The 15690-nt window shown below is 37.5% G+C and overlaps 1 protein-coding gene and 1 long non-coding RNA gene across 4 annotated transcripts in view; both read right to left on the minus strand.

The window, feature by feature from the left end:
* LOC120560159 (polymeric immunoglobulin receptor-like) overlaps positions 1 to 15690 on the minus strand; it is a 60926-nt gene that overhangs the window by 8670 nt on the left and 36566 nt on the right. For all 3 annotated transcript variants that reach the window (XM_039802395.1, XM_039802387.1, XM_039802377.1), the window contains 2 exons: positions 8010 to 8080; positions 7212 to 7293 (listed from right to left, as the gene is read on the minus strand). In XM_039802395.1, coding sequence (XP_039658329.1) covers positions 7212 to 7293; positions 8010 to 8080 — 153 coding nt within the window. The remainder of the gene's footprint in view (positions 1 to 7211; positions 7294 to 8009; positions 8081 to 15690) is intronic.
* Positions 8413 to 9962, minus strand: LOC120560175. The gene is made up of 2 exons (XR_005639432.1): positions 9852 to 9962; positions 8413 to 8519 (listed from the first exon to the last, which is right to left on the minus strand). It is a non-coding gene; the product is annotated as an uncharacterized LOC120560175 (long non-coding RNA).

Below are 15690 nucleotides of genomic sequence, written 5' to 3' on the forward strand. Positions count from 1 at the left end.
GTTTGCTTCTGAAACCTTTTGTCATTTTCCTTAATATCAATTTGACACGAAACGTTTTTGGGCTGATTTACATTCTGTGGAAAATAACAGTTTACTACAATATGATGAGGTATATCTTTTACCTTTGACTTCTAGCTCAAAAGCAGAGAAAACATCCAGGCCAGTGTTTCCATGGACACCACAAAGGTACTACCCAGAATTGTTTTGGGTCAAACTGGTAATGGTCACTGTGAATTTCCTGGATGCCATGTCATCTGTAAGTGTGAACTGTCCCTTTTGTTTGTTGTCAGAGGAGATTAGTGCGTGCTGCAGACATGTGGAGGGCTGGTTTCCTCTGCAGATGTACTTGAGGCTGTTCTGGTACTCAGACTCATACGGACAACTGAAGGACACTGAACTCTCCTAATAACGTTGGACTTTGGTGGAATGATCACAGCAGCTGTCTGTCAGTAAAATGAACAACATCACAGACTGTTAGAAGCACAGATATGAGAATTCAGATGTTTTACTCTAGTTAAAGAAGTAATATCACAATGAAAAAGTATTGGCTATAAAAAATGTATTAAAGTAAAATGGAAAGGTAGCTCTGGTTCGCTAAACGAAGTGAAAGCATCAAAAGTAAAAGTGCTCATTATGCAGGAAGAACTACCCCTCTCATGTAGGTGTAGGAGTAGCATAGCTGATTTATGTGGAACCAAGTACAATAAGTGTTTCTGAAGTAAAGTAGAAGTTTAAAGTGTAAAGTAGGAGAAAATGAAAATCTTCAAGTATCCTTAAGTACCTCAAAAACTGTACTTCAGTAATTGTGCTTAGTCACATTCCACCACTGTAAATGTGTCAATTGTTTAATGTTCTGGCGTCATACCCAGAACACATTATCGTGACAACCTGTAGCAACTAAAGAAGAAGGTCTAGATGAGTCATGAAATAATTAACGTTACTTGACGATGTGGAAATTCAGCACTGGGGTTTATTAATGTATTCACCTACCTTGTTTTACTTCCAGGTTTACTTCCGCAGGGTAGGTATCATAACCAGTTCTGGTAATCCCACACAGGTATTTCCCAGCATCCATATGCCTCAAATCAGAGATGGTCACAGTAAATACCTGTCTGTCATCTCGGATGGAGTATCTGTTCTTCTTTGCTTCTGTCGTCTTAATAAGAACATCATCATCATTCTCGCAGTCATTCTTGCACAGGTACTTCTCATAAGACTCATAACCCTCTCCATAGGGACAAGAAACTTTAACTTCTGCAAAGAGAAGACAACATAAAATGAAAAACAGTGCTGATAAAAGATCTTTATGTAATATATCTTGTTAAACTGAGTGCACAGATATGTTTGTTTAATGTTTGGAGCACATCTGTTGTCTATATTCATGATGATTTTCACTATTTTTGAGTTTGACTTATAAGATAAGTTACATTTCATTCTCATAGCAAGTTTGTTATGGTTATTTTTACATGTAGACATTAACACCAGTTGTGTTAATGAAATGAATCATAATAGAGCATTGCCAAGTCAAGGCAATCTCGACCACTTGTATTAGCATTTAAATGATTTTCATAAAACATAAATAATAAATAATAAAAAAAAACACAATAAACTTACTGCAGAGGATAAACAGCAGGTTTTTAAGGCTCAACATATTCATGCAATTGCAAAGAAACAGAAACTACAGCATTTGGGGTTGTAAACTGTGTGAATGTGTGAACTGTTTGTTTCAAACAGCAGTTTATAGAGTGTTGAGAATATCATATGGGTAAATGTCACACCCACAATGTGTCAGCAAACTTTGAATTAAACTATTTCACATCAACAATCATTGGAAAGGTTTCTACACCCTGCAAACCCTATCACGAGGTTAGCTGTGGCTTGTATAACAGCAAGACACACTCGCACGCACACATGCTGCACAGGAGTACAAGCATTTAGTGAGAAAAAAAGAGGTGAATCTCCCACAAATTGCAACAGAAATTCTGACTATTATCAGGCAATTTACGTACATGGATTCTGGTGGGTTTGGTGATAGTGATTTTGGGGCTGTTTTATGTTCAACGAAAAGGATCTTACTCTTTAACAAAAAGGTCTATCTCTGTGGGGATCCTTTCCATAATGTTGTCAGACACTTAATTAGAATAATAATCTGAGCCCATCAGTGGCAAAACCAGCACTTTTAGAGGATGCAAACTAGAGATGGTCCGATACCACTTTTTTGCTTCCCGATACCGATTCCGATACCTGAACTTGCGTATCGGCCGATACCGATTACCGATCCGATACCAGTGAGTCATATATTTCATTATGTTTTAACATCTGTATACTACTATCTCTGTATGGATGTGATATGATTTCTTTCTTTGTTGTCGGTCTGGCTTAGATTAAACTCTTTGTGAAACATGAACAAACGCAAACAAGGAATGCCCCAGAACTTCTTTATAGTTATAATGAAAAAACATAAATAAACTACTTTAACGTAGATTTTCTTTAGGGCTTCATTACGTGGTATCGGATCGGTGCATAAACTCCAGTACTTCCCGATACCGATACCAGCGTTTTAGGCAGTATCGGAGCCGATACCAATACTGGTATCGGTATCGGAACATCTCTAATGCAAACTGACCGTGTGCCTTTTACATTGCAGCCTGGTTCATGGCTGCTGGTTACGGGGTTCTCACTCAATACTGGACTACAGATGATAAAATATTTCAAAAAGATTTCAAAAGATTTTGCTTCACATTTGTCACTTAGACACCAATGCATGAGAAAATAGGATTGAAGTTGAAAAATACTGAAACAGCATTATTTAGGCAAATTAGCACATATTTAATTAGACAATGCCTAATTTACAAAATTAAACATTAAAGTCCAGAAAACGTGTAATAATTATTGTCTAAACTAGTACAGTGCCCGATTAAAATGTGCCTGTTTGGAACGGACCAATTGCTTGGTCTGTGGTATTGCTGCTTGTAGAATTCTCCAGAACCAAAATCTACCCCAAAATGACTTACAGAAGGATAGCCTACTACTGACTTACAGTGTACTTCAACATCAGAGGAAGACATTGTACTACATTTACCTGACAGAGAACATTGCAGATTGAGAATTTAATCATAAAATATCACAATTATAATTTCAAATAATTAGACATTTGCCTCATGGACTCATGCAGTGCCCTACCCATCCTGCCCGTTATGCAGGATAACACAGTATTGCATGTTGATATCGTCAGCGTTTAATGATGGCTGTGTTGTCTCGTCTCCTATTATCATTAACAAATTTAACACTTCAACAGAGGTGTTCATTTCAGTTGGAATGTTCTCCTGTGCCTGCTTGGGTTTTGTCCTCCCCAGTCCAATTTAGTCCAGATGAATCCTTAATCCATGTGTGCCTAGTGCAGGGGTCTTCAACGTTTTTTAAGCCTAGAACCCCTTAACTGAAAGAGAGACGAAGCAGGGACCCTCTATTACATACACTACCGGTCAAAAGTTTTAGAACACCTCAGTACATGTACATGTACATTTCAGAATTTTACAAAAAGGCCTTTTTCAGGGAACAAGAAATGGCTTAACAATGTAAAGCTGTTCTACAGCAATGGAGGTTGATCAAGCTTCGAAAGTTGGTGCTACCAATTCCCACAGGTGTTCCAACTTGTCTGGATTACTTACAACCCCCTCTGTTTGTATAAAAGTATTGTTGGAACACACTGTGGTACCATACGCTCGTGAGCATTATATGAACATTATTGTACTGCAGAAAGTAGTGTGTTGCCTTAAAAATGGCGGGAAAAAGGCAATTAACAATGGAAAAGAGACAGACCATCATAACGGTTAAATATCAAGTTTCCAAACTTATATAACTCCGCCCTTCAGGCCTGTGGCCCTTTTTTCCCTCCAAACAAACCAGGCAGAACAAAGAGAGGAGTGATGTGAGTTTGATGGACCTTTTCATTGTATAACACTTACTATTTGGTCACATTGAATGTTATGCCTTGAAGTTGAATGTATGTTGTCTGATTTATGCTAGATTTCAGGGTGACATCCTGCTTAACGTTAAGAGAAAACCGTAGTACAGATTGTGGATGCAGTGCAGACTGTGGATGCATTACTGATGTAAGTCAAGCTGAATCCAACCTAATTAGTAATGATTGATTGTTCAAGGCTGTTTAGATCTGTGACATTTCCTTTATGTGCTTATTTGTTTAGACAAAAACATCCATTCATCCATTCATCCATGCATCCATCCATTATTCACCTGCAACCAATGTAAATCTTTCCCTGCCTTGACAAAAATAAAACCTTGGAACGGCACTGGATCCTGTGTTTGAATGTGCACACCACATCAGATGTTCAGTGAACCAACACCATCAGTGAATAAGAGTTTCTTCAATAACACTTAAGAATGTTGGTCTTTCCTACAGAGAAATTGCAAAGAAAGTCAAAGTGTCAGTGAGTACAGTATTCTTCACCCTCAAAAGGCACTTAGAAACTGGGGGAAACTCTGACAGGAATAGGTCTGGCAGACCCAAAGCCACAACAGAATCAGAAGACTGAATGACAGAAGTTTCTGATTGTCAACAGCTTGCGTGATAGGCGGCTCACAGGACAACAGCTTCAAGCACAGCTTAATAGTGGTCGTAATAAGCAAGTCTCAGTTTCAATTGTAAAGAGAAGACTTCGAGCTGCAGGTTTGATAGGTCGAGTTGCAGCAAGAAAGCCATTTCTAAGACGTCAGAATAAGAAAAAGAGGCTTGCCTGGGCCAAGAAACATCGTCAATGGACCACTGAAGACTGGAAGAAGGTGCTATGGACTGATGAATCAAAATTTGAAATCTTCGGTTCATAACGCAGGATTTTTGTACGTCGTCGAGTAGGCGAAAGGATGGTTCCTCAGTGTGTGACATCAACTGTCAAACATGGAAGAGGAAGCGTGATGGTCTGGGGCTGTTTTGCTGGATCCAGGGTCGGTGATTTGTACAGAGTGAAAGGCACCCTGAACCAAAACGGCTACCACAGCATTTTGCAGCGCCATGCAGTACCCTCTGGTATTCACCTAGTTGGTCAGGGGTTCATCCTACAGCAAGATAATGACCCAAAACATAAGTCCAAGCTATGCCAGAACTACCTTAGCAAAAAAGAACAAGATGGTAAGCTTAAAAACATGACTTAAACCCCATTGAGCCGGTTTGGGATGAACTGGACAGAAAAGTGAAAGCAAAGCAACCTACAAGTGCCACACATTATGGGAACTTCTGCAACAGAGTTGGGAAGAACTGTCTGAAGAATATTTGATTTCCATTGTAGAAAGAATGCCACGAGTGTGTTCAGCTGTTATATCTGCCAAAGGGGGCTACTTTGATGAGTCAGAAAATGTAGAATACATTTTGGTTTATAAATTGATTCCATGATTTCTTTTTAACTTAAATTGTTCATTTGTTCTATTCTTTCATTTCATTTTCTTTTTTTTCAAGATTATTTTTTTGGGGCTTTTCCCTTTATTTTATATTGAGAGTGGATAGACATGAAAGGTGGGAGAGAGATTGGGGATGACACACAGCAAAGGGCCGCAGGTCGTACTCCAACCCAGGGCGCGCAAAGGACTGAGCCTACATGGGGCAAACGCTCTTACTGAGAGCGGAGAGGTCGCCCGTGATTACTTTCTAAATATGATTTTATATTTTACAATTTGCATCTCCTAAGGTTTGTTTTGCCACTTTTCAACTACTTTCAAATGTTGTTGAAAAATGTCTTAAACATGCAACTAGATTAAAAATGTCAAGCAAACATTTATTTACTAAAAAGAGAAACAGTTTGTCTAAGCCAATATCTTGCCATAAAGGCAGTCAATCACAGGGTGAAACCTAACTACTTCAAATAATTTATTCTCTAAATAACAATTTGCATTTGTTCTTACTAATATGCCTATACATTATTATTTGGTGTACTATATCTTGCAGTGATAAAAAGGGAAATTCTCTTCAACCATCAACCATCAAAGGGAAATTCTCTTCAAATTAATACAGATGAAGTCAACAGTATGTATGGACTGATAAATAGTTATTGATGGGCTATGCAATCTGGAATATATTGCCGATTGGTTCTTCCATCTGTAGGATCAAGTCTAATAGTAAATTCAGTGTAACAATCAAACAGCACCAGCAGAGGGCTCACTGTGACACACACTAACCAGAAGTGTTTGACTGTGAGTTTAGTAATAGGAAATGGACTTGATCAGTGAGTTAATCTGAAGAAAACTACAGCTCAGGTTGTCAGTTAGATAAAGTGAGTGTCAAATTCTGTTTATTAAAAAAAACAAAAACATTGATTAAAACAGCGGTTATAGGGCTAAAAATACCAATCTGCTGCAGCCAGACTGGCAGAAAGAATCGCGCTGTGATCACGAAAGATGCTTCCCACTGAAATACATCAGTTTAAAAAACGTGCTGACCATCACAAAAAAAAGAGATAAAGGTGTCCTTGTATAAGAATCAATAGATTAAATTAGGTGATTAAATTAGGTGAACATTTCACAAACTGCTGTGAGACTGGGTTGTCTCTCTGTGAATATTATTGGAAATATAGTGTCATGCTCTAATTTACTACAATGACTCACTTGAATATTTCAGTTCATCAAATGTTTGGAACTATTTGTCGATGTTGTTTTTATATCCATTTATATAGTGCAAAAAAAAACCAATAGTGGTCAGTTGTTTCATTTTGTTTATTTATTCACTTTAAGTAAAGGTGCATTCATGAAGGTAACTTACATTTGGGGTATTTACCTTGTAGGTGAACTGGTTATCATGCCTACAATTCTTATATTGCAGTTGTGCAACAGTTATATTAACAATAAGCAATCATAATGAATGTAAAAGTAAAAGCAAAAATGTAAAATGTAATTAAATAAGCAATGACAATAAGTACTTAATATAACTGATGGTAATTATAAAACAAATATGTACAAATAATTATGTTACTGTAGTTTTCAGTAAGACAATGGAAAGGTTGGACCATAGCGGTACGTGAATATTTGCTGGTCAACTGTTAATTGAGATACAAACAGGATCATTTGGGTATAGATGTGACCCGAAAATGCAAGGTTTGATCACACATGTGTTCATCTCCTATTGGCTATAATGGAAATTTGATTACAGTAGATATCATCTGTTGTGGTGTCGTTTTGGTACACAGAATCTTGTTCAGCTTCACCTGCGTCATCGTGGTGTTGACAGGCGCTCTGTGGTTTGGAGGTCCGCTGCTTTGAGTACACTACATCTTGATTTTGATAAATCTAAAAGAGAATCAGCAAAAATAAACAGAAAAGAGGGTGAGGTTACTCAGATTAAAGTAAAAAAAATATGCACATGAAAATGGCTGAATAATCAGCAAGCTGGTCATTGCTTTGGCTCAATAGGTTACTTGTTTCAGAACAAAACACACTTCCATTTAAAGGTCAGATTGTTATGGTATTTGGTGTGAATTTTCATTGGCCAAATGATTACTAATAATTTTGGGTATTAATTTTCTTGTAAATGACAACCAGAGAAATGATTTTCACATCCTGACCTTTCTTCTGATGCCGTCATGCGGCCAGAATGTCCACTTGCGCCCAAGAAATATCAAAATCTAATGGGCATATTATCCTCAAATTCTCAGAGCACATTCATGCTCTCAAGAGGATGAACCCCTTCAGTTTTAGATCCCGATCTTTTCTCAACCAACCCCATGAGCCAATTTTGTCTAAGCAGTATTAAGATAGTCAGATCATTAGACTATCATGTGTACTATTTAGACACAATGAGTAATTTTTTTATTTTGGACATACACCTTTTGATTTTGATGATCCCACTTCTTTCCCACCCTAAAAACAAATTTTACATATTGAGCCCCACTAATAGAAAAAATCATCACTTTTTTGTGTCCCACACGTTTCTAATGTGGACCATAATGAACATTGCAGCCTCTTGTGTCTATTAGCAAGACTTTATTAAATTTTAGTTTTCTTACATCCGATACACTTATCACTTCCTCTGTTTCTGCTGTCTTGGTTTTGTTTCTGTTCATGTTGCCTCCATCTCCTTGAAAACACACAGCATAAGAACTGGTTAAACAAGTTGTGTGCATGCATATGTGTATGTGTATGTCTGTGTGCACGGTTCTGTGCATACATTTGTTGAAACATACCTCGCACGTTGTAACATTTGTATTTACAAACTATGACCAGGGCAGATGTCAGTATGAGCAGCACAGCGGGCACAATGAAAATCACAGAGTAAAAGAGTGTTGCATCTGGGGGAAAAAGGAAGGAGGTAAGAATATACACTTCCTGAAAACACACAGCACACACACCGCACATTACCCAGCACGTACGCCACGTGGACGCTACATACACACACACACAAAACATACCGATCTGTTTTCCAGGGATAGGTGTTGCTTGTGATCTGACAGGTTCCACCACAGTGAAGGTAGGAACCACATTGATAGTAGACATCACAGTGCTGGTCTGCTGAAAGTCTGTTAGAGAAAGTTTCTTATTACACTTGGGATATATTCTTACTTTTAGTAGCAGTGGGGCTCTGGGGATAGCAATGTTTGTCGGTCAGTTGGTCCAAAGTGAAATGGTCCAAAGTGAAATATCTTAACAAAAGGAATTGACATGAAACTTGGTACATATGTTCACTTTCCCCAAGCAGAGGATGAAAAACTACTGCATGGATTGGCACAAACCATAAACTATACAGGTTCTCAGATGATGTATTCTAATGATATTAGTGATCTCTCTGACTTTTCCTCTAGACCACCTTTAGTTTGTCTCAACAACTGTTGGATGGATCACTATGCATTTTTATATAGACATTGATGTTCCCCAGAGGAAACAATGTATGTGTATAATAATGTTATCTCCTGACTTTTCATCAAGCTTATTAAGCTTATAAGCTCTATTTTTCCAGATTCTAGCAAAAAAATTTCCCGATTCCAGAGTCCCTCAGCGTATTTTATGGTTAGTGCTAATTAACGGATATTAGCCTGCTGACATGCTAAACTATGGTGATAAACATTAATATTACATATGTGAAATACATGCTGTATATATATCACACTTTCAGTTCAAAGAGAAGCAGTTTGTGTAAGAAAATCTCTTGTTGGCAAAGAAAGTCAAAAACAGACCAACAGAAAGACATTCAGCCAACATTGCAGCCTGTCACAGATTTGATATGTTTTGACAAATCAAAGAAGTGTAAAATTAAAGGTTTGTTTCTGAAACTTCCCCACCTTGAGGTTGTCTCAACAACTGTTGGAAGGATCACGATTACATTTTTTCTTCTATAGAGATTAATATTCCCCAGAGAATAAAAATTCAATAATGCAAACCCCTGACTTTTCATCCAGTGCCATTAATATGTATAATTTTCCAATTATCCTTTATTGTATGACCAAATAACTTCAAAACTTAAGCAGCATATTTTATGTTTAGTGTTAATTAGTGAATATTAGCATGCTGACATGGTGGTAAACTATGTAAAGATTACACCTGCGAACTACACACTCTGCAAATCAGGCTTTGAGTCATCAAACTATGTTTAAAAGACTATATACCCTTTCATTGATGGAATATAAAAGCTAAAGGCTATAAAGTTTGCTATTATTTGATAGTCTATAGTTTCAGGAATCAAGAAGGAAGGAGGAGGGATTAAATCCATTATGCCATGGTGTCATGATGCATACCTAAACTGAACCAAGTTTATGAAGCGGAGATCATACCTCGATAGAACTTACAGCTAGAGTCATTTTCACTGTCATATATTGAGCTGTGTTCTCCGTCTCTCTTACTCTTCAATATCTTACCTAGTGACAGCTGAATCTTGGTGTAATTACCAGCACTCCACTGTGAGTCTGAACCACACCAGTATGTCCCAGCATCCCCTGCTTTCAGCTCTGTGATCGTCACTGAGAAAGACCTGGATGCAACATCTTCTTGCAGCATGAACCTGCTTTGACTCGTCATCATGTCTTTACAGTTTTTGCGGTGATCTCCCTTACAGAGGAACTTCCTGTTATCCTTGTGATGTGGTGGATAGGGACACTGCATAGTTACTGGGCGTCCCACAAAGCCGCTCAGTTTGTGTGACATCACACAGCACCACTCTGTCAAACAGAAAGAAGATCAGCCAACATTGCAGCCTATATTCAGCTCAGAATAGAAATTGTTCCGCTTTCCTTCAACTGTTTGTTAAATTTTACAAATCATCCAAGAGTTAAATCAAACCTTTTTTTCTTCAATCTTTTGTAATTTTTTCTCAATACCTATTTTATAAAAAGTGTTTCCTAGCTCATTTACATTCTGTGAAAAATAACTGTTTACTACAATATGATGAGGTAGATCTTTTACCTTTGACTTCTAGCTCAAAAGCAGAGAAAACATCCAGGCCAGTGTTTCCATGGACACCACAAAGGTACGACCCAGAATTGTTTTGGGTCAAACTGGTAATGGTCACTGTGAATTTCCTGGATTCCATGTCATCTGTAAGTGTGAACTGTCCCTTTTGTTTGTTGTCAGAGGAGATTAGTGCGTGCTGCAGACATGTGGAGGGCTGGTTTCCTCTGCAGATGTACTTGAGGCTGTTCTGGTACTCAGACTCATACGGACAACTGAAGGACACTGAACTCTCCTCATAACGTTGGACTTTGGTGGAATGATCACAGCAGCTGTCTGTCAGTAAAATGAACAAAATCACAGACTCTTAGCAGCACAGATATGAGAAGTCAGATTCTTTACTTGAGTCAAAGACGCAATATCACAATGTAAAAGTATTGGCTATAAAAAATGTATTAAAGTAAAATGGAAAGGTAGCTCTGGTTCGCTAAACATAGTGAAAGCATCAAAAGTAAAAGTGCTCATTATGAAGGCAGAACTGCCCCTCTCATGTAGGTGTAAGCAGCATAGGTGGTTAATATGGAGCTATTGAAAAATATTGTATTTACTCAAAATTACTAAAACCCTGAATCAATTTTATAGAATGTCATATGTTTTGTTATGTTTTGTATACAAAAATAAGTAACTCATTCTGTCAGATAAATATAGTAGAGCAAAAGTAATATATTTGCCTCTGAAGTGAAATTAAGTAGAAGAGTAAAGTACGAGAAAATGGAAATACTCAAGTAAATTATAAGTACCTTGAAAATTCTAAATGTACAGTACTTAGGTAATTGTACTTTGCCACAGTCCACTACTGTAAATGTGTCCAATTGTTTGTTCTGCCATAATACATGGTGACAACTCTTAGTAACTAAACAACAATAAGGTCTAGCTAAGTAATGCAATAATACATTTTTTACTATTTAGCAATGAGGCGTACCTCTTCCTACTTCCAGCATGACTTCAGTGTAGAGATCCTTTCCAGTTCTGGTCACCCCACACCAGTATTTCCCAGCATCCGTACGCCTCAAATCAGAGATGGTCACAGTAAAGACCCGATTCTGTTCGTCATCATGGATGGAGTATCTGTTCTTCTTTGCTTCTGTCATCGTAATAAGAACATCATCACTCCCACAGTCATTCTTGCACAGGTACTTCTCATAAGACTCATAACCCTCTCCATAGGGACAAGAAACTTGAACTTCTCTCCCTTCATACCCAGACACACGGATTAACTCTGCTGCACTCCTCACACAGCTTAGAGCAACTGTAAAGAAAAGACAACATAAAATGAAAAACAGTGCTGAAAAAGCTCTTCATGTAATATATCTTGCAGTTGTTTTAAGTTAAACCGAGTGCACAGATATGTGCGTTTAATGTTTGGAACACATCTGTTGTCTATATTCATGATCATTTTCACTATTTTTGAGTTTGATTTATAAGATAAGTTACATTTCATTCTCATAGCAAGTTTGTTATTGTTGTTATTTTTTCATGTAGACATTAACGCCAGCTGTGTTAATGAAATTAATCATAATAGAGCATTGCCAAGTCAAGGCAATCTCGACCACTTGTATTAGCATTTAAATGATTTTTTTATGAAACAAATAAACTTACTGCAGAGGATGAACAGCAGGTTTTTAAGGCTCAACATCTTCATGCAATTGCAAAGAAACAGAAACTACAGCAGATGGGGTTTTAAACTGTGTGAATGTGTGAACTGTTTGTTTCAAACAGCAGTTTATAGAGTGTTGAGAATATCATATGGGTAAATGTTACACCCACAATGTGTCAGCAAACTTTGCATCGAACTATTTCACATCAACAATCATTGGAAAGGTTTCTTACACCCTGCAAACCCTGTCACGAGGTTAGCTGTGGCTTGTATAACAGCAAGACACACTCGCACGCACACATGCTGCATAGGAGTACAAGCATTTAGTGAGAAAAAAAGAGGTGAATCTCCCACAAATTGCAACAGAAATTCTGACTATTTTCAGGCAATTTGCACATGGATTCTGGTGGGTTTGGTGATAGTGATTTTGGGGCTGTTTTATGTTCAACGAAAAGGATCTTACTCTTTAACAAAAAGGTCTATCTCTGTGGGGATCCTTTCCATAATGTTGTCAGACACTTAATTAGAATAATAATCTGAGCCCATCAGTGGCAAAACCAGCACTTTTAGAGGATGCAAACTGACCGTGTGCCTTTTACATTGCAGCCTGGTTCATGGCTGCTGGTTATGAGGTTCTCACTCAATACTGGACTACAGATGATAAAATATTTCAAAAAGATTTCAAAAGATTTCAAAAGATTTTGCTTCACATTTGTCACTTAGACACCAATGCATGAGAAAATAGGATTGAAGTTGAAAAATACTGAAAAACCATTATTTAGGCAAATTAGCACATATTTAATTAGACAATGCCTAATTTGCAATATTAAACATCAAAGTTCAGAAAACTTGTAATAATTATTGTCTAAACTAGTACAGTGCCTGTTTGGAACGGACCAATTGCTTGGTCTGTGGTATTGCTGCTTGTAGAATTCTTCAGAACCAAAATCTACCCCAAAATGACTTACAGAAGGATAGCCTACTACTGACTTACAGTGTACTTCAACATCAGAGGAAGACATTGTACTACATTTACCTGACAGAGAATGTTGCAGATTGAGAATTTAATCATAAAATATCACAATTATAATGTGATATAATTAGACATTTGCCTCATGGATTCATGCAGCGCCCTACCCATCCTACCCGTTATGCAGGATAACACAGTATTGCATGTTGATATCATCAGCGTTTAATGATGGCTGTGTTGTCTCGTCTCTTATTATCATTAACAAATTTAACACTTCAACAGAGGTGTTCATTTCCAAAACAGGTTTAGTGGCTTGACGGTTAACATTGAAGTATGGATTCTTATGACCTTCGAAATAAAACACTGCATTCAAAATGTCATGAACACCTCTCAGAATGAAGCATTTGCACCAATTGTCAAACACTTCTTTCATAAAAGTAAATGTTTGGATACACCATGTACACACTGTTGTTCTAAATCTAAAGCTCTTTTGTCTTTAATAGCCCTATATCTACATTTCCATTCAATGTTCTGGAGTAAAAGTTAGCTGCTGAGAGGGCTTGAAAAGTACACTGTAAACACTAATGCAATGTTGAAACATAAAATATTTATTGTACAAAACAAAGCGTGTGTGTGTGTGTGTGTATCTGTGTGAAGTGAACCAACAGTTATGTTTTAACACCAAATGTTGTGAGGCCATAGTTCTGATAGTTGGTGCCAATTATGATGTTTTGTGCTTGAGATTACATCAGATACATGTATGTGAAGAGTGTGTGTTTTCAAGAAGTGTCTGTTTTTACTCCGTTCAGTTTTTTCCCCCAGATGCAGCACTCTTTTACTCTGTGATTTTCATCGTGCCCGCTGTGCTGCTCATACTGACATTTGCCCTGGTCATAGTTTATAAATACAAATGTTACAAAGTGCGAGGTATGTTTCATATACAAATGCATGCACAGAACCATGCACACAGACATACACATACACATATGCATGCAAACTAATTGTTTAACCAGTTCTTATGCTGTGTGTTTTCAAGGAGCTGGAGGCAACATGAACAGAAACAAAACCAAGACAGCAGAAACAGAGGAAGTGATAAGTGTATCAGATGTAAGAAAACTAAAATTTAATAAAGTCTTGCTAATAGACACAAGAGGCTACAATGTTCATTATGGTCCACATTAGAAACGTGTGGGACACAAAAAAGTGATGATTTTTTCTATTAGTGGGGTTCAATATGTAAAGTTTGTTTTTAGGGCGGGAAAGAAGTGGGATCATCAAAATCAAAAGGTGTATGTCCAAAATAAAAAAATTACTCATTGTGTCTAAATAGTACACATGATAGTCTAATGATCTGACTATCTTAATACTGCTTAGACAAAATTGGCTCATGGGGTTGGTTGAGAAAAGATCGGGATCTAAAACTGAAGGGGTTCATCCTCTTGAGAGCATGAACGTGCTCTGAGAAATTGAGGATAATATGCCCATTAGTTTTTGATATTTCTTGGGCGCAAGTGGACATTCTGGCGGCATGACGGCATCAGAAGAAAGGTCAGGATGTGAAGATGATTTCTCTGGTTGTCATTTACAGGAAAATTAATACCCAAAATTATTAGTAATCATTTGGCCAATGAAAAGTCACACCAAATTCCATAACAATCTGAATTTCCATTCAATGTTCTGGAGTAAAAGTTAGCTGCTGAGAGGGCTTGAAAAGTACACTGTAAACACTAATGCAATGTTGAAACATAAAATATTTATTGTACAAAACAAATCCAATATGGTAATTTGACCTATGACCTATTTATAGGCCTGTAGTAAAGCAGCAATGGGTTGTGATCAGTTAAGCAATTAACGTTTGCACATGTGAGGAGTGTGTGTGTGTGTGTGTGTGTGTGTGTGTGTGTGTGTGTGTGTGTGTGTGTGTGTGTGTGTGTGTGTGTGTCTGTGTGAAAGTGTAGCATTTAGGTCGGTTGTGTTTGTAAAAGGAAAGCAAGTCACTTGCTGTTAGATTTTAGATTTTAGAATTGTGCGTAGTGTTTTCAAAAAAGTGTTTTATGCAATTGAAAACTGAATGAAAGTCTCAGAAATAGCTTATGATTTTGGAGATTTGGTGAGTAGTCTTGCTCTTTGAGTGAGAGGTTTAAGCCATATGGCTTGCACAATTGTATTTATTTAATTGTTACTGTAATTGTATTGTAATTGTGACAGTGTTTTTGAGGACACTCCTTGTTGTGTGTACTATGTGATTTTATGTCTTATTGGTATACCAACATTTCAAATCAACCATGGTTGCAGGCGCAGTTGATAATGGAATAAATTATTGAATCTTGCACACATGTTGAAATCTCTCAAACCAGCAGGGTTTTATCAAAAAGCTTCAGTATGGCTATATTATTGCTTCCAATAAATGTGGCTCTCTTATTTGGGAACAATAGTTCATCAGTTCAATACCTCACAGCAAGACGGTTCTGGGTTCAAACCTGCCGGCCAGGGCCTTTCTTAATGGAGTTTGAATGTTCTCCCTGTGCCTGCTTGGGTTTTGTCCTCCCCCTGTCCAATTTTAGTCCAGATGAATCCTTAATCCATGTGTGCCTAGTGCAGGGGTCTTCAATGTTTTTTTAAGTCAAGGACCCCTTAACTGAAAGAGAGATGGTGCAGGGACCCCCTATTACATATATTGTAT

This window comes from Perca fluviatilis, chromosome 1 (assembly GCF_010015445.1).
Source record: "Perca fluviatilis chromosome 1, GENO_Pfluv_1.0, whole genome shotgun sequence".
Taxonomy (NCBI): Eukaryota; Metazoa; Chordata; class Actinopteri; order Perciformes; family Percidae; genus Perca; species Perca fluviatilis.